We start from the raw sequence: 25,235 nt of genomic DNA on the forward strand, positions 1-25,235 counted from the left end.
CTGTACTTTTACTCAATTACTGTACTTGATTTGTGGGCCACAGCCTGATTATTGCAGTGACAATTTGCGTATAACTTTTCAGCAATAGTTATTTCTTAAGTAATTTTTCTTGAACCTTAACTAGTAGATAATTAATAGTAGTTCTTCAGGAGGTATGACAGAATATATTAGTTATTGATTAACTAACTGTTACTTAAAACAATCATAAAATTATATTACATACTGATTAGTTAACACATCTTCCTTAGTAGTTAACAGTAGTGAGTTAAGTGTTAATGAATAGTCACTTGTTAGTTCTTCAATAATTCCCTATTAGTTATGCAGTAAGAAACAGTATTCTAAAGTGTTGCAAAAAAAAAAAAAAAAAAAAAAAAAAACGAATATAAGTTTGCAAGAAACATGCTTTATACACACAAAAAGACATGAAAAGAGAAAGAGAGAGTGTTTAAATAGGTTTAAATATAAATAATTATGTACTAAATGTATATGTATGGCTTTTATAAGTTGGGCAACAGTTATTTTAACCCTAACTGATGCAAAATTTACATATTCCTTTGATGGCAAACATATTAGTATTATTTGTTTTTTTTCGGCCTCTGTTACTTCACTCTCTAGTGCAATTAAAAGTAGTAAGCATCATGTCTTTTTTATTTATTTATTTATTTTATCACAGTTGAAAGTATTTGCACTGGCCTAATATTTTTGTGAAAATTGAGAAACTTTTTTTCAGGATTCTTTGATGAATAGAAAGTACAGCATTTAAAATAAATACCTTTAGTAACATTATGTGTTTGATGTCACTTTTAATCAATTTAATTTGTCTTTCTCAAACTGTTGAACTTAGCTGAACCCAATTGGTCACATTGCAGCCTGTAAAATTTCATGAAGTGCTCTTACCTGCTTTGGGGTAAGTAGCGATTAGAATGTCATCAGGTCTTGCTTGAAAGTTTTTCACCTTTTCCCAGTTGTCAGTGAAGTAGTGGACCATAGAAACACCCTCAAAATCAAACAGCTCAGGTCGGCTAGGTAGTTTCATCTGAAGCATTGAAAAGTGTTTTATTTAAAGTGTTTAATGCTGAATAATCACTGAATTATCATTAGAGAATCAGAGAAAAAAAATCATGGAGGAAAAAAAAAACATGCCTTTAGTATTATATTGAAAATTGATTTCATAAAACTCATATTTCTAATGTTGAATAATGGAGAGACTAAAACTTAGTTTACAGAACTCTAAGTACGGTACTTTATATAAGGCCTTTAAACACTGCAGTCATGTGATTTTCTGTGTTTCCAAATCATTATGTTTTCTATCATTTGTAACTTGCCTTTCTTTATTCACATTAAATTGTAATTAAATATCTATATTTGAAGAAGAAATGTATTTACTCACTGAAGACAAGTCTGGGATTTCCATTATGTTGAAACAATGTTGTTCCTGTAAATCCTGTAAATTTTCTGCTCTTCTAAAATGTTGCAGCCCTTCCGTGCCAAATTTTATTCCATGCTGGCACACTATGCTTATCTTCTCTCTCTCTGTACTTTGCACTCAACCGGTTATGTAAGTTTAGACAGACTTCCCTCTATTCACTTCTCCACAATCATAATACCAGTTTTGGTTGTTACAGGAAGTCAGTGTTGATCTCATATGATCAGTGTGTTTTTCTTTAGGACTCCAGGAAGTGAATATGCATTTTCCCCCAGTGGTTCCAGATTAGTTCCAGCTATGCTGTGTTTTTATGGTGAAACTATGCAGGAATTCCATCTAAACCACTAAAATAAGTGCTTCCAGAAGTCCTCTTCTGAATACTATTAATTCATAATTTTCATTAGGATATGTCCTAAAAACCTTCAAACTTGCTATCATTAAGTCAGTGTACTGTTTGAGTAAATTAATTACTCCGGCATATTGGTTTGTTTTAACTCAGAGGGAGTGTCAGCCACATTAAAAAAGTTAACAGCTTAAAGGTTTAGTTCACACAATAATCAAAATTATGTAATTAATAACTCACCCTCATGTCGTTCCAAACCCCTAAGACCTCCGTTTATCTTTGGAACACAGTTTAAGATATTTTACATTTAGTCCGAGAACTCTCAGTCCCTCCGTTGAAACTGTGTGTACGGTCTACTGTCCATGTCCAGAAAGGTAAGAAAAACATCATCAAAGGAGTCCATGTGACATCAGAGGGTCAGTTAGAATTTTTTTAAACATCGAAAATACATTTTGGTCTAAAAATAGCATAAACTACAACTTTATTCAGCATTGTCTTCTCTTCAATCGTCTTTATTCAGAAGACAATGCTGAAAAATGTCGTAGCTTTTGCTATTTTTAGACCGTTTACAATGCTGCAATATTAAAATGTGCCTTTGACCACACTGTTAACCCTTACTGTATTTTCTAGGGTAAATAACTGTAAAATAGCCAGTGTTTTGCTGTATCTTCGGGGAACAGTATCTTACTGTAATATGAGGTGCATCTTTAAGAATTTATGCAGCTCAAATAATAAATTACAGCAAATTACTCTATGTACCCATTAAAAGTACCAACTGTAACATTAATCAGTAAACTACTGTCCTCCGAAACTACTCGAGTGCATTACGTCACATTATATTGTGAAGTCTACACATATTCAGGCAGAAACCAAGGATTTATGCATTAACACACACATACGCACACACTGACTGCCTTATCTAAACGCGATGGTGTTGCCCCTTTAAGGCAGCCTGGTGGTCAAATCATTTGTTTACTTTTCAGCATGTCCTTAGTCAACCAGTTGCAACGTTTTCACCAGCTTAGTGTTTTTTATGCACATATAAAAAGACATCAACATAGAGCAAATTTTCAATATGCCTGTGGAATGCATAAGTGCCCTTGTACATTTAAGAAGTTCTCCTCGTTTAGGTCTCATATGCACAGAAATCACAGGCAGTCACAAAAACAAGATAACGTTATACATAGGCATCCACAGGCGAACCTCCACTGTCAGGTCCTAGGGTGTGCATTTGTAGCTTGTAATTTTTCAGAGCTGTGCTTCCTCTTGAGAATTCATATTAGAGATGGTAGAAAAGTTTGCTGTCCAGTTGAAGGCTGCTCTAAATATTGTGAGTGAGAACATCATTCACCATATAAATCGCGGAAGCATAAGCAGCCAGGTCCATTGCAGCAGTCTTGTCTCCACAAACTGGGTGAGACAGCAACACCAACAGATCCGTCTCTTGATGGTCAACTACATCATCTTTTCAAAGTCATATAAATACTGATGAAGAGGCTTTTTTTAAATAATTTGGCTCTGTTTTACCTAAAGATGCAAGGCAAAATGTTGTTACCTGCCAGTACAATTCAATCAATTATCGAGGAATTTCAAGCAGTTCATGTTTATGGAATGCAGGCCATGCTTGTTAGACTAAAAGAAAAGCTGTTATCATCATCAGATATACCATCATGTGACATAGACAACCTTATTGATGAACTGGTTACACAAGATCTTTTAACTTTGTACAATGAGGGTCAGTTTAAGTCTGACAAAACCAGAAAACACTTCTTGAAACAAAAGTTTAACTTTGTTGAGCCAAAACAGATATACCTGGGCACTGACACAGCTAGTAAAGAACGCTTTTTTGAGTATGTGCCAGTTAAAGAAACCCTTGCATCTCTGTTTAGTCACGTCAAGTGACGTTTATTTATATAGCGCTTTTAACAAAATACATTGCGTCAAAGCAACTGAACAACATTCATTAGGAAAACAGTGTGTCAATAATGCAAAATTACAGTTTAAGGAAGTTCATCATTGAATTCAGTTAAGTCATTTCTGTTCAGTTTAAATAGTGTCAATGATATTGCTGTAGATGAAGTGACCCCAACTAAGCAAGCCAGAGGCGACAGCGGCAAGGAACCGAAACTCCATCAGTGACAGAATGGAGAAAAAAACCTTGGGAGAAACCAGGCTCAGTTGGGGGGCCAGTTCTCCTCTGACCCGACGAAACCAGCAGTTCAATTCCAGGCTGCAGCAAAGTCAGAATTTGCAGAAGAATCATCTGTTTCCTGTGGTCTTGTCCTGGTGGTCATTTGAGACAAGGAACAAGGATGTTAGCCAACCATCAGTGAGGGAACAGTACAACCAGTCAAAAATGCTTGATTCTGTTGACAAAATGATGGAGGACATAAAGGATGGCACATGCAGCAAGCAAAATGCCATCTTTCATGAGCATCCATCATCAGTATCAATTATATTGTACCAGGATGCATTTGAAATTGTAAATCCACTTGGCTCAGGTAAAAAGAAACATAAAATCCTGGCAGTTTACATGACCCTAGGTGAGATTCTGCCACAGTACCGCTCATTAATTGACCCAGTGCAGCATGTTTTACTGTGGACCTCGGAATAAGAGAGAAACAGACAAATATTAGCGTAGATGCCATTCTTCTAATGATGTAGCAAGTGCATAGGGTGTTATGGGAAGTGTTCCCGGTTCCGGTTTACCTAATTAATGCAGCCTAAAAATCCTTTAACGGATTTGGATATTAAAAGCATATTAGTATGTTATGTGTAAGCTAGGTTAAAGAGATGGGTCTTTAATCTAGATTTAAACTGCAAGAGAGTGTCTGCCTCCCGAACAATGTTAGGTAGGTTATTCCAGAGTTTAGGCGCCAAATAGGAAAAGGATCTGCCGCCCGCAGTGGATTTTGATGTTCTAGGTATTATCAAATTGCCTGAGTTTTGAGAACGTAGCGGACATAGAGGATTATAATGTAAAAGGAGCTCATTCAAATACTGAGGTGCTAAACCATTCAGGGCTTTATAAGTAATGAGCAATATTTTAAAAAATCTAAACGATGTTTGATAAGGAGCCAGTGCAGTTTTGACAGGACCGGGCTAATATGGTCATACTTCCTGGTTCTAGTAAGAACTCTTGCTGCTGCATTTTGGACTAGCTGTAGTTTGTTTACTAAGCGTGCAGAACAACCACCCAATAAAGCATTACAATAATCTAACCTTGAGGTCATAAATGCATGGATTAACATTTCTGCATTTGAAATTGAGAGCATAGGCCGTAATTTAGATATATTTTTGAGATGGAAAAATGCAGTTTTACAAATGCAAGAAAAGTGGCTTTTCGTGGATTGCGATCAAATAGCACACCTAGGTTCCTAACTGATGACGAAGAATTGACAGAGCAACCATCAAGTCTTAGACAGTGTTCTAGGTTATTACAAGCAGAGTTTTTAGGTCCTATAATTAACACCTCTGTTTTTTCAGAATTTAGCAGTAAGAAATTACTCGTCATCAATTTTTTTATATCGACTATGCATTCCATTAGTTTTTCAAATTGGTGTGTTTCACCGGGCCGAGAAGAAATATAGAGCTGAGTATCATCAGCATAACAGTGAAAGCTAACACCATGTTTCCTGATGATATCTCCCAAGGGTAACATATAAAGCGTGAAGAGTTGTGGCCCTAGTACTGAGCCTTGAGGTACTCCATACTGCACTTGTGATCAATATGATACATCTTCATTCACTGCTACGAACTGATGGCGGTCATATAAGTACGATTTAAACCATGCTAATGCACTTCCATTAATGCCAACAAAGTGTTCAAGTCTATGCAAAAGAATGCTGTGGTCAATTGTGTCAAACGCAGCACTAAGATCCAATAAAACGAATAGAGAGATACACCCATGATTAGATGATAAGAGCAGATCATTTGTAAGTCTAAGGAGAGCAGTCTCAGTACTATGATACGGTCTAAATCCTGACTGGAAATCCTCACATATACCATTTTTCTCTAAGAAGGAATATAATTGTGAGGATACCACCTTTTCTAGTATCTTGGACAGAAAAGGGAGATTCGAGATTGGTCTATAATTAACTAGTTCTTTGGGGTCAAGTTGTGGTTTTTTGATGAGAGGCTTAATAACAGCCAGTTTGAAGGTTCTGGGGACATATCCTAATGACAATGAGGAATTAATAATAGTCAGAAGAGGATCTATGACTTCTGGAAGCACCTCTTCTAGGAGCTTAGATGGTATAGGGTCTAACATACATGTTGTTGGTTTAGATGATTTAACAAGTTTATACAATTCTTCCTCTCCTATAATAGAGAATGAGTGGAACTGTTCCTCAGGGGGTCTATAGTGCACTGTCTGATGCGATACTGTAGCTGACGGCTGAATGGTTGCAATTTTATCTCTAATAGTATCGATTTTAGAAGGAAAGTAGTTCATAAAGTCATTACTGCTGTGGTGTTGGGAAATGTCAACACTTGTTGAGGCTTTATTTTTCGTTAATTTAGCCACTGTATTGAATAAATACATGGGGTTATGCTTGTTTTCTTCTAAAAGAGAAGAATGTCAATGTCAATGTCACCTTTATTTATATAGCGCTTTAAACAAAATACATTGCATCAAAGCAACTGAACAACATTCATTAGGAAAACAGTGTCAATAATGCAAAAATGATAGTTAAAGGCAGTTCATCATTGGATTCAGTTATGTCATCTCTGTTCAGTTAAATAGTGTCTGTGCATTTATTTGCAATCAAGTCAACGATTTCGCTGTAGATGAAGTGTCCCCAACTAAGCAAGCCAGAGGCGACAGCGGCAAGGAACCGAAACTCCATCGGTGACAGAATGGAGAAAAAAAAACCTTGGGAGAAACCAGGCTCAGTTGGGGGGCCAGTTCTCCTCTGACCAGACGAAACCAGTAGTTCAATTCCAGGCTGCAGCAAAGTCAGATTGTGCAGAAGAATCATCTGTTTCCTGTGGTCTTGTCCTGGTGCTCCTCTGAGACAAGGTCTTTACAGGGGATCTGTATCTGGGGCTCTAGTTGTCCTGGTCTCCGCTGTCTTTCAGGGATGTAGAGGTCCTTTCTAGGTGCTGATCCAGCATCTGGTGTGGATACGTACTGGATCCGGGTGACTGCAGTGACCCTCTGATCTGGACACAGACTGGATCTGGTGGCCACGGTGACCCCGGAACAAGAGAGAAACAGACAAATATTAGCGTAGATGCCATTCTTCTAATGATGTAGCAAGTACACAGGTTGTTATGGGAAGTGTTTCCGGTTCCGGTTTACCTAATTAATGCAGCCTAAAAATCCTTTAACGGATTTGGATAATAAAAGCATATTAGTATGTTATGTGTATGCCAGGTTAAAAAGATGGGTCTTTAATCTAGATTTAAACTGCAAGAGTGTGTCTGCCTCCCGAACAATGTTAGGTAGGTTATTCCAGAGTTTGGGCGCCAAATAGGAAAAGGATCTGCCGCCTGCAGTTGATTTTGATATTCTAGGTATTATCAAATTGCCTGAGTTTTGAGAACGTAGCGGACGTAGAGGATTATAATGTAAAAGGAGCTCATTCAAATACTGAGGTGCTAAACCATTCAGGGCTTTATAAGTAATAAGCAATATTTTAAAATCTATGCGATGCTTGATAGGGAGCCAGTGCAGTGTTGACAGGACCGGGCTAATATGGTCATACTTCCTGGTTCTAGTAAGAACTCTTGCTGCTGCATTTTGGACTAGCTGTAGTTTGTTTACTAAGCGTGCAGAACAACCACCCAATAAAGCATTACAATAATCTAACCTTGAGGTCATAAATGCATGGATTAACATTTCTGCATTTGACATTGAGAGCATAGGCCGTAATTTAGATATATTTTTGAGATGGAAAAATGCAGTTTTACAAATGCTAGAAACGTGGCTTTCTAAGGAAAAGTAGCACACCTAGGTTCCTAACTGATGAAGAAGAATTGACAGAGCAACCATCAAGTCTTAGACAGTGTTCTAGGTTATTACAAGCAGAGTTTTTAGGTCCTATAATTAACACCTCTGTTTTTTCAGAATTTAGCAGTAAGAAATTACTCGTCATCCAGTTTTTTATATCGACTATGCAATCCATTAGTTTTTCAAATTGGTGTGTTTCACCGGGCTGCGAAGAAATATAGAGCTGAGTATCATCAGCATAACAGTGAAAGCTAACACCATGTTTCCTGATGATATCTCCCAAGGGTAACATATAAAGCGTGAAGAGTAGCGGCCCTAGTACTGAGCCTTGAGGTACTCCATACTGCACTTGTGATCGATAGGATACATCTTCATTCATTGCTACGAACTGATGGCGGTCATATAAGTACGATTTAAACCATGCTAATGCACTTCCACTGATGCCAACAAAGTATTCAAGTCTATGCAAAAGAATGTTGTGGTCAATTGTGTCAAACGCAGCACTAAGATCCAATAAAACTAATAGAGAGATACACCCACGATCAGATGATAAGAGCAGATCATTTGTAACTCTAAGAAGAGCAGTCTCAGTACTATGATACGGTCTAAATCCTGACTGGAAATCCTCACATATACCATTTTTCTCTAAGAAGGAATATAATTGTGTGGATACCACCTTTTCTAGTATCTTGGACAGAAAAGGGAGATTCGAGATTGGTCTATAATTAACTAGTTCTTTGGGGTCAAGTTGTGGTTTTTTGATGAGAGGCTTAATAACAGCCAGTTTGAAGGTTTTGGGGACATGTCCTAATGACAATGAGGAATTAATAATAGTCAGAAGAGGATCTATGACTTCTGGAAGCACCTCTTTCAGGAGCTTAGATGGTATAGGGTCTAACATACATGTTGTTGGTTTAGATGATTTAACAAGTTTATACAATTCTTCCTCTCCTATAGTAGAGAATGAGTGGAACTGTTCCTCAAGGGGTCTATAGTGCACTGTCTGATGTGATACTGTAGCTGATGGCTGAATGGTTGCAATTTTATCTCTAATAGTATCGATTTTAGAAGTAAAGTAGTTCATAAAGTCATTAATGCTGTGGTGTTGGGAAATATCAACACTTGTTGAGGCTTTATTTTTTGTTAATTTAGCCACTGTATTGAATAAATCCCTTGGGTTATGTTTGTTTTCTTCTAAAAGAGAAGAAAAGTAATTGGATCTAGCAGTTTTTAATGCTTTTCTGTAGGATATGTTACTTTCCCGCCAAGCAATACGAAATACCTCTAGTTTTGTTTTCCTCCAGCTGCGCTCCATTTTTCGGGCTGCTCTCTTTAGGGTGCGAGTATGCTCATTATACCATGATGTCAAACTGTTTTCCTTAACCTTCCTTAAGCGTAAAGGAGCAACTTTATTTAAAGTGCTAGAAAAGAGAGAGTCCATAGTTTCTGTTACATCATCAAGTTGTTCTGAGGTTTTGGATATGCTAAGGAATTTGGATACATCAGGAAGATAACTTAAAAAGCAGTCTTTTGTGTTAGAAGTGATGGTTCTTCCATACTTGTAACAAGAAGTAGAATTTACAATTTTGGCTATATGAATTTTGCAAAGAACTAAATAATGATCTGAGATATCATCACTTAGCTGAATAATTTCAACACCATCAACATCAATTCCATGTGACAGTATTAAATCTAGAGTATGATTTCGACAATGTGTAGGTCCTGAAACGTGTTGTCTAACACCAATAGAGTTCAGAATGTCTATAAATGCTGATCCCAATGCATCGTTTTCATTATCAACATGGATATTAAAATCACCAACTATTAAAACTTTATCTGCAGCCAGAACTAACTCGGATGTAAAATCACCAAACTCTTTAATAAAGTCTGTATGGTGCCATGGTGGCCTGTATACAGTAGCCAGTACAAACCTAACAGGGGATTTATCATTAACATTTGTTTCTTTGGATAATGTTATATGAAGTACCATTACTTCAAACGAGTTATACTTGTAGCCTGCCCTCTGAGAAATCCTGAAAACGTTGTTATAAATTGAAGCAACACCTCCACCTTTGCCTTTTAGACGTGGCTCATGTTTATAACAGTAATCTTTGGGGGTGGACTCATTTAAAATAATGTAATCATCAGGTTTTAGCCAGGTTTCTGTCAAACAGAGTACATCTATATTATGATCAGTGATCATATTATTTACAAAAAGTGTTTTCGTAGAAAGGGATCTGATATTCAATAAGCCAAGCTTTATCATTTGTTTATCCATATTGCTTCTGAAAGAGTCTCTATGTGCTGAGAATTAACTGACCTCTGTGACGGGAGGTAGCTAGCAGACGGTCGGTTTCATCCAGCCATTGAGTGATGACAATCTGCTATGCATCTCGTCACCAAGGTAAGCAGGGAGGGGAACATAGCATATTACAGTGTCTGACATCGTGCTTGCAAGTTCACACACCTCTTTTAATGTTATTTTAATGATCTCCGACTGGCGAAGTCGAACATCATTAGCGCCGGCATGAATAACAATCTTACTGTATTTATGTTTAGCATTAGCGAGCTCTTTTAAATTTGCCAAGATGTCAGGCGTGTCTCTAATTCTGAAATCTTCTCTGTCAGCCTAACTATTTCCCTGCATTTATCACATGTGAATCCCTCATCTGCGACAGAGATAGATAAACTGTACATGTGGCAATAGGTGCAAATAACAATAGCAAGAGAAGCCATTACTCACCGTGCTTGATGAAATATTCTTACTGCGGTTGTTTGATGAAATTGTGAAAAACTGGAGCGAGAGAGAGGAGAGGAGAAAAGAAAACAGCGATAGGTTCGAATGAAAACGCTAATGACAAGCTAACGAGTGCTAACGCTTTGCAGGTGTACTGCACTCCCGGATATTAAATAAAAGTGATCAATCAAAATTAATCTGATAAGATTGATTGATAATATCAGAAATATGGTGTGAATTAAGTTATATTTTATCACTTTAAAAAACAGAGAGTGATTAGTAAGATAAAGATTCTAGAGAAAAAAATTAAAACAGCTACATGGAGATACGATTAGCTACAGAAGGCCAACAGGAAGTAGAGAAAACACTGTCCCTTGATGAAATATTCTTACCACAGTTGTTTGAACTTGTGAAAAACTGGAGCGAGAGAGAGGAGAGTAGAAAAGAAAACGCTAATGACAAGCTAACGAGTGCTAACGCAATGCAGGTGAACTGCACTCATGAATATAAAATAAAAGTGAACGATCAAAATTAATCTAATAAGATTGATCGATAATATCATAATTATGGTGTGAATTAAGTTATATTTTATCACTTTATAAAACAGAGAGTGATAGTTAGATAAAGATTCTAGAGAAATAAAAACAGCTACACGGAGCTACGATCAGCTACAGCAAGGCCAGCAGGCCAACAGGAAGCAGAGAAAACACTGTCCAACAGCAACACCCGCAGTCAGGGAGGGGTAGAGCTTGTCTCATCCTGAGAGCTGGGGCCCGGTCCCGACCCAGTGCTTCAGAAGATTGACGTGGTAAAGCTGATCCTCCTTCCTTCTGCCTGTTTGCCGCACACGGTACGTAACGGGACCAACCTTTTCGTTGACTGTGTAGGGCCCCTGCCAGGTGGCTAAGAATTTGCAGGCGGCTGTGGGGACCAGCACCAGGACGTGGTTTCCTCGCTGGAACTCCCGTGGTTGGGCCGCCTGGTTGTAATGCCGTTGCTGCACCTGTTGCGCCTTAACGAGTTGATCCAGGACGATGGGCATGACCCGGTCGATCTGCTCCCGTATCTCGCGCACGTGTTCTATGGTGTTGCGGTGTACCACCGACTGTTGTTCCCAGGCCTATCGGGCAAACGTCAAGCAGACCGCGGGGTTGTCGGCCGAAGAGCAGCCCGAATGGTGTAAAGCCGGTGGAGGCTTGAGGGATTTCTCGGATACCGAAGAGCACGTAGGGCAGCATCTGGTCCCAGTCCCGCTTATCTTCGGCCGCCACTCGGCACAACATCTGCTTAAGGGTCTGGTTGAAGTGCTCGATGAGCCCGTCGGTCTGGGGGTGGTACACCGTGGTGCGGAGCTGTTGGACTTTTAGGAGCTTGCAGATGTCTGCCATCATCCGGGACATGAACGGGGTGCCCTGGTCAGTCAGAATCTGGGAGGGGATGCCGACTCGACTGAAGAGGAGGAACAGTTCCTGGGCAATGGCCTTCGTGAAAAGAAAAAAACAGCTACACAGCGCTACGATTTGCTACAGCAAGGCCAGCAGCCCAACAGGAAGTAGAGAAAACACTGTCCAACAGCGACACCCGCAGTCCTGCAGTTATACTGAGTGGTTTCGTGTCAATACAGTAAATAACTGCCACCACTCCTGCCAGTTATTCATTAGATGAAGTGCAGAACGATGACAGCAAAATCATTGATCCGAATAGAGACTGTAAGTTTTGAATGCTTATAAATGTGAATTTTGTCAATGTTTCAGAGCACACCAGTTTAAGGATTACACCCTTAAGGCTAACATATTCCTACAAAATCAAACAAACACACAAACAAACAAACAAACATTTTGCTAATTTTTTATTTCATCAAGACATCAAACATCATTTTTTTTTCATCAATATTAGATCTCAGTGCGGAACTTGACAGTGGTGTTCTTCATCTTCTGTTTGTAGACCTCATCAAACTGTTCATTTTGTGCCACAGTGAAATGATTTTTCCAGTCTCCAACTTTACCTTTTGGAATTAAAAAAAAAAAAAAGAATATATATAAAGCAAGTGAAAGAACATAATTTATAAGAACTACATTATTTAGTAGTTTTTTTTTACCTTTTCTCATGAAGGGTGAGATCTTGAAATCCATGACTGGGATAGTGGAATAGTTGGTCATTTTGTTCTGTTTCATGGCATCAAACTGAACCCCTTTTGTTATTTTCTCCCTCTCTTCAATTGGGGTTGACAAACCCAAGAAGGAACACAAATGTTCCAACTCACGTCCTGTGTCCTGAAAAGGTCACAGTAAATTATACACTTTTGACACATTAAATATACTGATTTTACTCTCAAATGTTACTGAACTTACTTCCACCAAATCCTCATAGAACATGTACAGTAGGTTAGAATAAGTCAGTTTTTTCTCCCACCATCCACTGACATGGTCATACCAAGGGCCGAACACATCTAGGATAAAAAAGTCTGATGTTAAAATATTTTAATCTGGGGCAACTTTCTTGATTCATGTGGGGTTTACTGATAATAGGATTTTTTTTTTTTTTTTTTTTACTTTCTCAATGTTCTTGTAGTGATAATATTATATTTACAGTAATATATTTCTGTGATATTAAAATGTTCCAGAATGTAACTGGCCAGAAAGCTTTATTTGATTATATATATATAAGACTTTGACAATTATTTTACTTACTTTTTCCTTCCATAAATTTCTGTAAAAAAGTGTTCCAGTCTCCTGGTTCAGGCTGTACCATGTTCATTCGATCGAAATGAAAATAAGAAACTGCATTGTCTTTTGCATTCCGAGCTACATACACAATCTAAAATGAGTGGGGAAAAAATTGAGTTAAGAAAACAAACAAAAAAAAACAAACTAGGTTTTCACAGCTAAAATGTGTGAAATTATTTATTTCTATGTAATAATAATGTATTATAAAGAATGTATTTATTTATTTACCAACCACAACTGCCAAACATTTCATTTAAATAAACTGAATTTCAATAACACTGTCTATTAAACATGAAATTAAATTAAATAAAGATAGAACTTTTGACTTAAGTCACATAAGATGATTACATGAAATTAGTTTTTACACCATTTTCATTCTGTTGTGGAAGATTTATGACATTATCACCCAAAATCAAAACATCACAGAAAAAAAAAATCCCATTTTCTTTACCTTTGAGTTCTGCTCCCAGAAGGACTTGGGCACAAGCTGGACAGGTAAATGAGTTTTGATGAGGCGAGGAGAAGTGGGCAGATTATCAGCCAATTCTGTTCCTGAAAGTTAGTAATAAAGCGTGGCTCTAAATTAAAAGTATCCTAGTTTCTTTGCGGTGCAGTCAAGACATGATTTATTGTCTTCAAAAACAGGAGGTATGTGAATGCCTATATAAAACAGTGAAATATTAGACACTTTTGTGTGTTTAGGTGTTTTCCAGATAGATTTGTCCAGACAGAGAACTTGCAGTTGTGTTTGCATACACAATACTCTACTTTGTCTTGACTTGTTGTGGGAAAAGCAACTCTAAAGTTGTTAATAATGTATGATCATTATTTTATTGTCATTTTATGAATTAACTGAATACATTTGTGGGTGATGTATAAGAATGATCATATTCTTTTGTTTGGTGATTTTAATATTCATGTGTGCTGTCATTCTCAACCTCTAATTACAGTGAAGTATGACTTCACTAAAACTGAGCCACGTCATAATGCCACCACCCATGCCAAGGAAAAACTGCAAATATCGTATGTACAAAATGTAAAAAAATGTGAAATCTGCAAAGTCTAAATATATCTCAAAAGTATTTGCAAAAAGTAATCATAGATCTAAAGTTTTTTTCTCTGTTACTAACTTTGCTCTAATCACGGCAGGGTTACACAACACTAATTCCCTCATCTAGAGAGAACCTACGTTACTTTGCGTAAGCTAGCTTACGCTACGGGAACCCAATGTAAAACACTGTGTGTGCTTAGTAATGTCCACACACATATTCCCAAGGGCATGTGCCCGGGATATACATAATAGTGGGTAAATCCAGACCAACGAACGTGGGTCTGAGAATATAATATGACCATCTCGAAGGACATGGGTGCTTATCACAGTATAACAGTCAGGAACGACATGAGTCAGCCTGAACTGCATAGAAGCAAGGCTAACATCAGTTGGACATCTGAGCCAGATGGACAGATATGATTGTAGAATTACAGTCAGGGAGGACCTAAGTCAGCCTGATCTGTTAGTCTTAGACCCGTGCTAGTAGCACGCTCATGAAACACTGTCTGCACGACGCCAAGTCGGGCAGATCAGTGGATATTACACCTAGACTGACAACAGCTTAGCCTGCAAGGCAGGAACTTCCAGCTTATAGAACCTTATGAATGTAGATGGGGAGGCCCAGCCTGCCATAATTAAAATGTCCTGGAGTGAAACTCCACTGGACCATGCCCATGAGGAGGCCATGCCTCTTGTGGAATGAGCTCTGATGCCCAGTGGGCAGCAAAGACCCTTAGACTTATAAGCCAGAGCGATAGCATCTATCCATCTGGAAAAGCTCTGTTTCGACATGGCTAGTCCCTTAGTGCTGCCACCAAGAGAAACAAAGAGCTGCTTTGACTGTCTGAAAGCAGCAGACCGTCCGACATATATCCTCAGTGCCCTGACCAGGTAGAGGAGGTTCTCATCACCCTCACTATCAGATCCTGGAAGAACTGACAGTGAAGTGACTTGTGCTCTGAATGGAGTGGAAGGCACTTTGGGGACATAACCATGTCTTGGTTTGAGAATGACTTTAGAGTCGTTAGGTCCAAACTCGATACACATAGCACTCACAGAGAGTGCTTGCAGGTCACCCACTCGCTTGACCGAGGCAAAAGCCACAAGGAAAGTGGCCTTAAATGAAAGATACCACAAATCCATGGACTGCAGCGGTTCGAAGGGGCTGTCCTTCATAGCGTCTAAGACAGTGGAGAGTTCCCAGACAGGAACCAGAGGGGGCTGGAGAGGGTTTAATCTCCTAGCATCTCTCAGGAAATGAATGATGAGATCGTTCCTTCCCAGTGACTGGCCAAGCATAGGTTTGACAAATGCTGCTATGGCAACAACGTACACTTTGAGCATGGAGGGGGACCTGCCCTTCTCCAACGGCTCCTGTAGGAAGAAGAGAATCTCCGCAGTGCTACAGCATTGTGGGTCTATGGTTTGACCCGAGCACCAGCCAGAAAACACTGACCACTTTGAAGCATAAAGCCTTCTAGTAGAAGGCACTCTAGCCTGTGTAATAGTGTTCAACACTCCCTCTGGGATGTCTGCGGGTACCCATTGATGGCCCAGATGTCCAGGGCCCATAAGTCGGGGCGTGGGTGCCAAATTGATCCCCTGGCCTGAGAGAGGAGATCCCTCCTCACCGGAATCGGCCATGGGATAGTGTTCACTAGCTGCATCAGCTCTGGGAACCAAACCTGGTTTCTCCAGAGCGACGCCACGAGGAGCACAGAGCATTAATTCTCCCTGATTCGCTTGATCACCAGAGCGTCCCTACCTTTCGTGAAAAGTGCTGGGCAGTGCGCATTCTTTGGCGACACAAAGAGATCGATTTTCGCTATGTCAAAGGTGTCCCATAGTAACTGGACTACCAGGGAGTGCAGGGACCATTCCCCTGGGGGAACATTGTCTCTGGACAGCATGTCTGGACCCACATTCTGACATCCTGGCATGTGCACTGCTCTCAGCGAGCGCAGGTTGTGCTGCTACCACACGAGGAGGCATTCTGCCAGTGTGTAGAGGCTCTGTGAGAATCATGAGCATTTTGAACGATCTCTGCATGAGGGCTTTGTTCAAACGACTGAGATCTAGGATGGGTCTGAGACCGCCATCCTTCTTTGGGACGAGGAAATATCTGCTGTAGAAACCTGCATCGCTTTGGATCAGCGGGATGTTTTCTATAGCACATTTTCTCAGCAGTTTGTAATCTCGGCACGAAGAAGATGTGCTACTTCTTCTTTCACCGTGGTTTCGGCCCTGGCTCGAAAGGGCAGGGGTCTACGAGCGAACTGCAGCGAATATCCTTGTATAGTTTTATATGGTTTTATATTACCCAATCTGACACGCCCAGGATAATGCGCTCGTGGGCGCACACTCAGGGAGGCGTGCGTGCTCTCTGCAAACAGAACACATTTTGTGTCTACTGATGGGTTTTCTGCACACAGAACGCGTTTCTTGTTTATTGATGGGGGCTCTAAGTGAGTGTTACAGAGTGACCCGTGTTTGTGAGTAGGGGTGAGCACTGTACAGCGGGCACATCTCCTACATTTAAAACACACGCGGTGTGAGCCTGTTGCATTGATATTGGCCATGAATGAGTGTGCGACACTGAACGGGCCATGCTTATGTTTATGGGTGAGCACTGGGACGTGGGCACATTTGCTACATTTACAACACCTTCGGCATGAGCCGGAAAGACAGACATAATGCTCTTTTTGAGATTTATCTGGGTGGCCACGAAAACGGCTTTTGGGTACAGGTGAGCGGGTTGTGTAAGGGGTTCGTTGGCTGTGAAATACACTTCTCCAGTCACCTCTGCTGAGGGAACTGAGAGAGCGGCACGCGCTATCTTTGATGGCGGTCTGGTGGAAACAAATCTCGACCATCTTCATCTTCCTAGTGTGGTCAGGAAGACTTTGAGGGCTCAGGTTTAAGCGCTATCTTCTGCTTGGGTTCCCGAGGGGGAGGCGGTCTGTGACGGCTCGAAGAGCATGAGCATTGCTGAAACCCTCAGCACTTTGAAGCTGGCGGCGGAGGTGTTGTGGCGATGTGTTCCAGTTGGGTGGCTGTTTTTTGGAACGGCCCGTCGTGGAATTAGAGCATTTCGGTATGAAGTGCCGCATGACCTGCAAGGTTTTCTGCATTCAGAGTACCTCTCCGTGAAGCCCTTGACTGCTGGGCCGAAGAGACCGGCTGTAGACACAGGCGCGTCGAGGAAGGTGGCTCTGTCGGACTCTTTCATGTCGGACAAAGTCAGCCACAAGTGTCTCTCAGTCACAGTGAGGGAAGCCATGCTCCTGCCGATAGCCTGTGCAGCGGACTTGGTGGCTCGTAGAGCTAAGTCCATAGCGCTTCTGAGGTTCGTAAAGCTCTCAGGATTTGGGCCCGCCTCATCCATTTTGCGGACAAGGTTGGCCTGATGCACTTGTAGCACAGCCATGGCATGAAGCACTGACGTGGCTTGACCAGCGGCGGTGTAAATGCGACAGATCCGAGCCAAGTTGTCCTGCAGGCTCTCGAGGGCAGCGAGGGCTTTGACCGCTATCCAGCAGAAGGTGGACAAAAATGTGCTACCGGTTCCTCGATGGCAGGAATGGAGAGGTAGCCTTTGTCTTTCGTGTTATCCACATGGGAGAGCGTCAACCAGACAGTAGGCTGCAGCCTAGCAGAAAATGGCGCCTTCCAGCTTTTAGTTAGCTCCTCGTGGAGTTCCGGAAGGACAGGAGCGGGACTAGTGTGAGGCGTTGAGCCCAGAAGAGAGAAGTGGAGGGATAGGGTCCACGTCAAAGGAGGCTAGACGAGCCTTAAGGGTCGACATAGCCATGGCATCGCATTCCGGGCAGCCGCCTTTGGAAACCGCGTGGTTTCTTCCAAGGCAGGAGCAGCACAGGATGTGACAGTCCCCATCGCTGAGGGAGGCTCTGCACAAGCCGTACTTGGAAAAGAGAGGCATTTGAAACAACGCCTTAGCTCTTTTAGAAAGGTGTGTGTCGCGGGGCGAACACACACAATGCAAATACAATATAGAGAAAGGATATAGGTGCCGGATAGCGCAGCAGGAACGGCGGCTGAAGCGGTGAAAAGAAGGCCCGCTTCTGTCTGCGAGGGAGATGGCTCGTCCCAATGAGAAGGCTTGCAGACAGCGCAGGCTTCTCCGGAGAACAGGGATGTGATGTGAACACTTCGCTGAAGAGATCTAAGAATAACCCATGTAGTCTCAGCTTATACAGGCATAAGCCACGCCCATTTTGGCGGTATGTGACGTGCACAGGTACCCGCGCCCTCATTGGTGCTTACGTCACGAGCAGTCCCTCGATAGGTTACAGCAGTTGCTGCAGAGCAACTAATAGGCGCACGAGCCGTCTCGCCTAGGTCTGCTTGTGCAGCAATGTATTTTAAATTAATTATAAAATTAAGGATAATTTTTTGGCTTCAGTATTCTCGAGAAAAGGGATTTTAAGGGAAGCTAGCTTACACAACACGAGAGTATTCTCGTAAGAGAACTATAGGGACAGATGTATTGACCTTGACTTCCTTGACCATTTTACTTTATCCTGTATTAAGAATCTAAGTGTGTTTTAGGATCACAGCCTAAAATGTAACTAAAAAATAAATGCGGTGGTAGGCGTTTTTTTTTTTTTTCCGTTACATCTTCAAGAGAAGATTGCTATCCATGCTTTTATTACTACTCATGGAATACTGCAAAACTCTTTGTTTGTTCAAATCATCTATAACTTGTTTCCATAAGTAAAAAGTGTTGCACCAAAATTCCTAATATATATATATATATATATTATGTATTTACTTATTACATGTTTCTATATTTTCATTGAAAACACGGTTATCAAATAATTTTTCTCATTCGCATAATGTACATGTGTATTACATAAAACAAAACAAAAACAAAAAACATCTTGGCATGGCTCATTTACTACAACAACAAACAAACAAACTCGATAATGAACATAATATGCAAAAAGTGAAAAAAATGTGAAAATGTGAAAGTCTTATTATACTGTGGTCTCTGACCTGGTGGCATCACTTTGAAACACGACTCCAGGAATGGCACTCTCATATAGATAGGCTGGGAAGTTTGGCGCTGTGGAGCATCGTTACCAAAGTATAGAAGGTCTAGAATATATGAAATCCAGGTGGTACCTAGAATGAATGAAGAATGGAGTGTAGGAATTATTGTATGATGCCAAACCCTCTATTAGTAAAACAACAACCACCAGAAAACATGAAGAAAAAAAAAAATCAAGATGATCAGTATTATAGTATAACAAGATTTCTGGATGTCATCTTCCTTACTGCATGGAACTGTCTAGATCTAAGGTTTTAGAAAATTTCATTTTTTTAAAAACCATTTATACATGATACGCAATTTTGTAACAGGAATGTAAAACTGTGACAATGAATTTGACATTGACTGTGTCCAAAATCGGCCTCAGTACCACTAAATAGAGCAATACTTGAGGGGGAAGCCATTTGTAGTGGTCATACAAATCATAGTGGACATTATCAAGAGCACTTATTCAATCCCATAATGCATCGCAATAATGAGCGATGTACATTGGCTAGAAAATACCCATAATGCACTGTGAGAGTCATGCTAAAGGGGTTCTCACATCTCACCAGAAGATGGTGTCTGCAGATGTCCATTCATCCATTTTCAAAACTGGAGCTGCCAGTTTGCTAAGTTTCAAACAATTATAAAGCAGCAAGCAAAAAAGTGACACACTTAGTAAGCACAACTATATATATGCTCACTATTATTCCTAACACCAGAACAGAATGGATGGACCAGAAGTGGTGTAAAATATAGTGAAGTCTGGCAAACAGTAAAGCTTGAGTGTGAATAATGAGGGAATTTAAAGTCATAAAAAATTGTAACTGAAAATGAAGTCCAGAGAAATCGTTACTGATATTAAAATATGCACAATAAGGAAAATAATAGATAAATAAATAGAAAATATTGTATGAGTTATGTGGTCACATGACATTCTGGAAAAATTGTTAAACATGCAGTGCCCTCACCTGCTTTGGGGTAAGTGGCGATTAGAATGTCATCAGGTCTTGCTTGAAAGTTTTTTACCTTTTCCCAGTTGTCAGTAAAGTGCTGGACCATAGAAACACCCTCAAAATCAAACAGTTCAGGCCGACTAAGTTGTTTCATCTAGAGTATTAAAAAGTGTAAATGTATTGTTGAGGTTTCACAGGACTGAATAATCATTATTGAATCATAATTGGCCATAAGAATTCAATGCTAAAACCCATTATCAAGCAAACAACAACAATAATACATACATATATATTATATGTACATATTTTAAGATTACAAATGCATATACCTTTAGTACCCTACATTTATTCAGTTTATTTTCTAGATTAATTTAAACCTTAAACAACAGAGACAACAACAACAACAGCAACAATGACAACATAAAATGCCTTTTTAAAGCTTATCACTGGCCAATAAATATAAAAATTTTAATGTTTGCTTATGGTGATATTACAATATAATCTTTTGTTTGCCCAGAACAACCTGAATCTGAAATGTATTCTTTTAAAGTGCCTTTAAATGCAGCTACCTTCTAAACCATATATTCCATTTCCATAACATTACAGGTTTTGTTTTAAACATTCTGATATCTAATTTATAACGAGCTAATTTCCGTTCCTAATTCCCAAACCCAAGCGTGAAAGAAACAGTTTTTGATTAGTTAATGTGGTTTTCCTTAAAATGGTTAAATATTTAACATATTTTACTCACTGATGATGAGTCAGGGGTTTCCATTATCCTGATTCCTTTGCAACCGTTTTTTACAACCTTTTTTCCCCTTATTATCCACCTTGATTTTACTCTTCTCAAATGTTTCTTATAGCTTCTTCCTTGTTAAACTACATTCCATAGCACCGTGCAATGCTCATGTCTTCAAATCACAGCTTATCTTATTCTTCACTCTTCCCCTGCCTATCCCTCCCCCACCCCTCTCACTGTACTTTGTACTTAACCTCAAACAACAGGTTATGCAAGTTCATTCAGTAAAAGTAACACAAAGGACACTGCCTAGGGCCCCTCAAGTACTGGCTTTTTGTTGTTACAGGAAGTTAGTGTTGAGCCAAAAGGAGCTGTGTGTGTTTATCTTGGAGACTTGGAGGAAGTGAACGGGCCCTTTATCCCAGTGGTCCCAGACTACTTACAGACTACCCCTGGTAAGAGAGCACAGTGAAAAAACTGTGTCTGAGTCTGGGTGCAGGTGAAAGAAAATGTCATAAACAAAAACAGACAAAAGCAAAACAGAAACAGATCAAACAAGTTCTCAGAAAACACTCAAACAAAAACAGGACCAGTGTTCTGACATTTTATCCAACCCGTCAGATTTTCCTACCAGGGTTTACTGCGCATGCACACATCGAAATTGCGTCCTTTTTCTCATGCTAAACAACATCTAATGTATCTGCATTATTGTAAGGGTAGGTCTAAGCTTAAGGATTGGTGTAGACTTTAATAAAAGACAATCTAATAGGTAGAAAGTTATTTATTTGTTAACTACTGTGTTTTCTGTAGCTGTATCTCTTCTAGCTTCTACTATGAATATAGCACATAATTACTGTATTTGCATTACTGTAAGGGTAGGCTTAGGGTTGCAGTAAGTGTAGATGTTAATAAACCATAAATTTACAAGTAGCATTTTTCGTTTCACTGTTTTAATGGGAGGTAGTAAAATCTGACAGGGTAGCACAAATCTACAGAGCACTGGGATACAAATACGACTTGCATCCACAACCTACAAACAAGAAATAACCATACAAATACGATTACAGATACAAATACAATTCAGCCAGCCAGAGTGGAGGGAGTGTGGTGTGTAAATAGTCCATGATGATGAGGAACAGCTGAGGGTATATTTGAGAGTTTGGGGAATGGACTCTAGGAGGACGGGAGATGGTGACCTCTGGGGGTGAGAAGGAGAAACGCAGGGCCCGGACTCATGACTAGACCTTGTTAAAGTGACTAAAAGTCAAATATCCATAAAGGCACTGAATGATTAGTAAACATGTAGTATCATTTACAAATGATAAAAAGTTTCAACAATTGAGTACTGCAAAAACATTAACAAATGAACAAGGAGTAAATGATTTGTTAAGAGAGCAGAAGTCTGCATTCACACTATACATCAAACAAAATGTGAATAATGTGTTAACATGAATAGTGTGTGGAGTGCTTAATGTTACTAATTAAACTTTTTCCCCCACCACAACATTTGTAAATTAAAAAAAAAAATTAATCAAAGTTGAATTACATTTGTTAATATTTAAATGTAATTCTTTGTATAGCATGACATTATGAATTGGAATTTTAAAGACATCTCTAAGCATTTTGTTAACATTTAATTATGATCAATTAATGATCTGTTATGTCCAGCACAGTTCCGTTCTCTTCAAATAGTGTTTGTGCAATCAAAGTCAACAATATTGCCTGAGATTAAGTGTTCAGTAAAGTGTATTGAGTTAATGATTCATTAATGAAGCTTTTAATCATTGTAAACAATCTGTCAAATTAAATTTGTAGATTTTCAAGAAGTGCATGATCACATCAGATTACAGTTTAATGACATTTGTAAGCATTTGAGTTAATAACTAATAACTGTTAATCATTATATAATGTTATTAAGTTCATTAGTAATCATTAAAATGCACATTATCTTATATTTATATTTTCCTTTATATACATGTTAACTAACGATCTGTTAAACATTATATATTGTTTGTTAATTTGTATTTTATTTATTTATTTTTATTGAAAGTTATTGTATTTTAAGTGTTTCTGCTGGTTGTTCAATATGTAAACAAATCAGCTTGTGAATGGCTCAAAACAGAGAAGCTAAATCTAGGCTTATGTTAGACAAGTGCTTCTTAAACCTGTCCTGGAGGCCCCCCTGGGAAGGTTTGGGAAGCACTGTGTTATACAATTGATTATTTATTTATTATAAAATGTTTACTCTGGTGCAAGATCTGTATTAGAACTGTGGTATTACATCTTAGTGTGAAAATTGAAAGTGATGTTCTTCAGCTTCTATTTGTAAACCTCATCAAACTGTTCATTTTGTGCCACAGTTAAATTTGTTGGAATAATCTTGTTCTGTTTCATGGCGTCAAACTGAACCCCTTTTATTATTTTCTCCTATGACTATTCAGCTGAAGTGGACAAACCCAAGAAGTAGTACAAATGCGGCACCTTATGACCAGTGTCCTGAAGAAGACATACACATCCACATATCTTACTGGTTAGCACTCGTTAGCTTGTCATTAGCGTTTTCATTCGAACCTATCGCTGTTTTTTTTTCTCCTCTCTCTCGCTCCAGTTTTTCACAAGTTCATCAAACAACAGCAGTAAGAATATTTCATCAAGCACGGTGAGTAATGGCTTCTCCTGCTATTGTTATTTGCACCTCTTGCCACATCTCTGTCGCAGATGAGGGATTCACATGTGATAAATGCAGGGAAATAGTCAGGCTGACAGAGAAAATTTCAGAATTAGAGACACGCATCCAAACTTTAATTGAGGACAGTAAGAATGTTAGGGCTCTAGATACGGCTTTGGATGTGTCTAGCTCAGGGATTCCTGTACATTGTTCGGTTCTGGCAACAGAGCCACTGCAGCAGGGCAACTGGGTGACAGTGAGGCAGCGTAGTCGTGGGTCAAAACACCTCTCTTCTGTTCCGATCAAAACATTAAACAAGGTTCTCCCCACTCAGTGATGCACCCACTGAGAAACCTGATGAAAGTGCTCTAGTTATTGGTCATTCTATTGTACGGAACGTGAATATAGAGACACCAGCCACCATAGTCAAATGTTTACCGGGAGCCAGAGCGCCTGACATCTTGGCAAATTTAAAAGTGCTGGCTAATGCTAAACGTAAATACAGTAAGATTGTTATTCATGCCAGCGCTAATGATGTTCGACTTCGCCAGTCGGAGATCACTAAAAATAACATTAAAGAGGTGTGTGAACTTGCAAGCACGATGTCAGACACTGTAATATGCTCTGGTCCCCTCCCTGCTTACCGTGGTGATGAGATGCATAGCAGATTGTCATCACTCAATGGCTGGATGTCTAAGTGGTGCCCACAGAATAACATAGGTTTCATAGACAATTGGACGAGCTTTTGGGGCAGACCTGACCTGTTGAAAAGAGAGAGAGGTCTTCATCCTTCCTGGGGTGGCGCCACTCTTCTCTTTAGAAATGTGGCATATAGTCTTAGTGTTTATACTTGACTAACTGGGGTCCAGGTCAGGAAGCAGACAGACTAGCTAAACCGACCGTCTGCTAGCTGCCTCCCGTCACAGAGGTCAGTTAATTCTCAGCACATAGAGACTCTTTCACCTAGATATCACACTATAGAGAGTGTGTCTGTTCCCCGAACTAGAAAATACAAAAAATGTCCAAACCAAGTTAAGATTAACAATTTAATTGAGGTTCAACAAATAAAAACAGATGCAATATGGATAAACAAATGTTAAAGCTTGGATTATTGAATATCAGATCCCTTTCTACGAAAACAGATGTACTGATACAGATGTATAGATGTACTCTGTTTGACAGAAACCTGGCTAAAACCTGATGATTACATTATTTTAAATGAGTCCACCCCCCAAGATTACTGTTATAAATATGAGCCGCGTCTAAAAGGCAAAGGGGGAGGTGTTGCTTCAATTTATAACAACGTTTTCAGGATTTCTCAGAGGGCAGACTTCAAGTATAACTCGTTTGAAGTAATGGTGCTTCATATAACATTATCCAGAGAAAAAAATGTTAATGATAAATCCCCTATTATGTTTGTACTGGCTACTGTATACAGGCCACCAGGGCACCATACAGACTTTATTAAAGAGTTTGGTGATTTTACATCCGAGTTAGCTCTGGCTGCAGATAAAGTTTTAATAGTTGGTGATTTTAATATCCATGTTGAAAATGAAAAAGATGCATTGGGATCAGAATTTATA

At 39.4% G+C, this 25,235-nt stretch overlaps 2 protein-coding genes across 2 annotated transcripts in view; both read right to left on the minus strand.

The window, feature by feature from the left end:
- The window catches only part of LOC132097375 (cytosolic sulfotransferase 3), a 28,973-nt gene extending 27,436 nt beyond the window's left edge, over window positions 1-1,537 (minus strand). The window contains exons 1-2 of the mRNA XM_059503041.1: window positions 1,391-1,537; window positions 898-1,036 (exon numbers count right to left, since the gene is read on the minus strand). Coding sequence (XP_059359024.1) covers window positions 898-1,036; window positions 1,391-1,414 — 163 coding nt within the window. The 5' untranslated portion in view covers window positions 1,415-1,537. The remainder of the gene's footprint in view (window positions 1-897; window positions 1,037-1,390) is intronic.
- Window positions 1,538-12,295: 10,758 nt separating this feature from the next.
- LOC132097376 (cytosolic sulfotransferase 3-like) lies at window positions 12,296-21,211 on the minus strand. The gene is made up of 8 exons (XM_059503042.1): window positions 20,997-21,211; window positions 20,261-20,399; window positions 19,253-19,381; window positions 13,637-13,737; window positions 13,150-13,276; window positions 12,811-12,908; window positions 12,558-12,732; window positions 12,296-12,464 (listed from the first exon to the last, which is right to left on the minus strand). Exons 1-8 carry the CDS (start codon window positions 21,018-21,020, stop codon window positions 12,352-12,354), a joined length of 906 nt encoding a protein of 301 aa, XP_059359025.1. The 5' UTR covers window positions 21,021-21,211; the 3' UTR covers window positions 12,296-12,351.
- Window positions 21,212-25,235: the final 4,024 nt, after the last annotated feature.

Source organism: Carassius carassius, chromosome 21 (genome assembly GCF_963082965.1).
Source record: "Carassius carassius chromosome 21, fCarCar2.1, whole genome shotgun sequence".
Taxonomy (NCBI): Eukaryota; Metazoa; Chordata; class Actinopteri; order Cypriniformes; family Cyprinidae; genus Carassius; species Carassius carassius.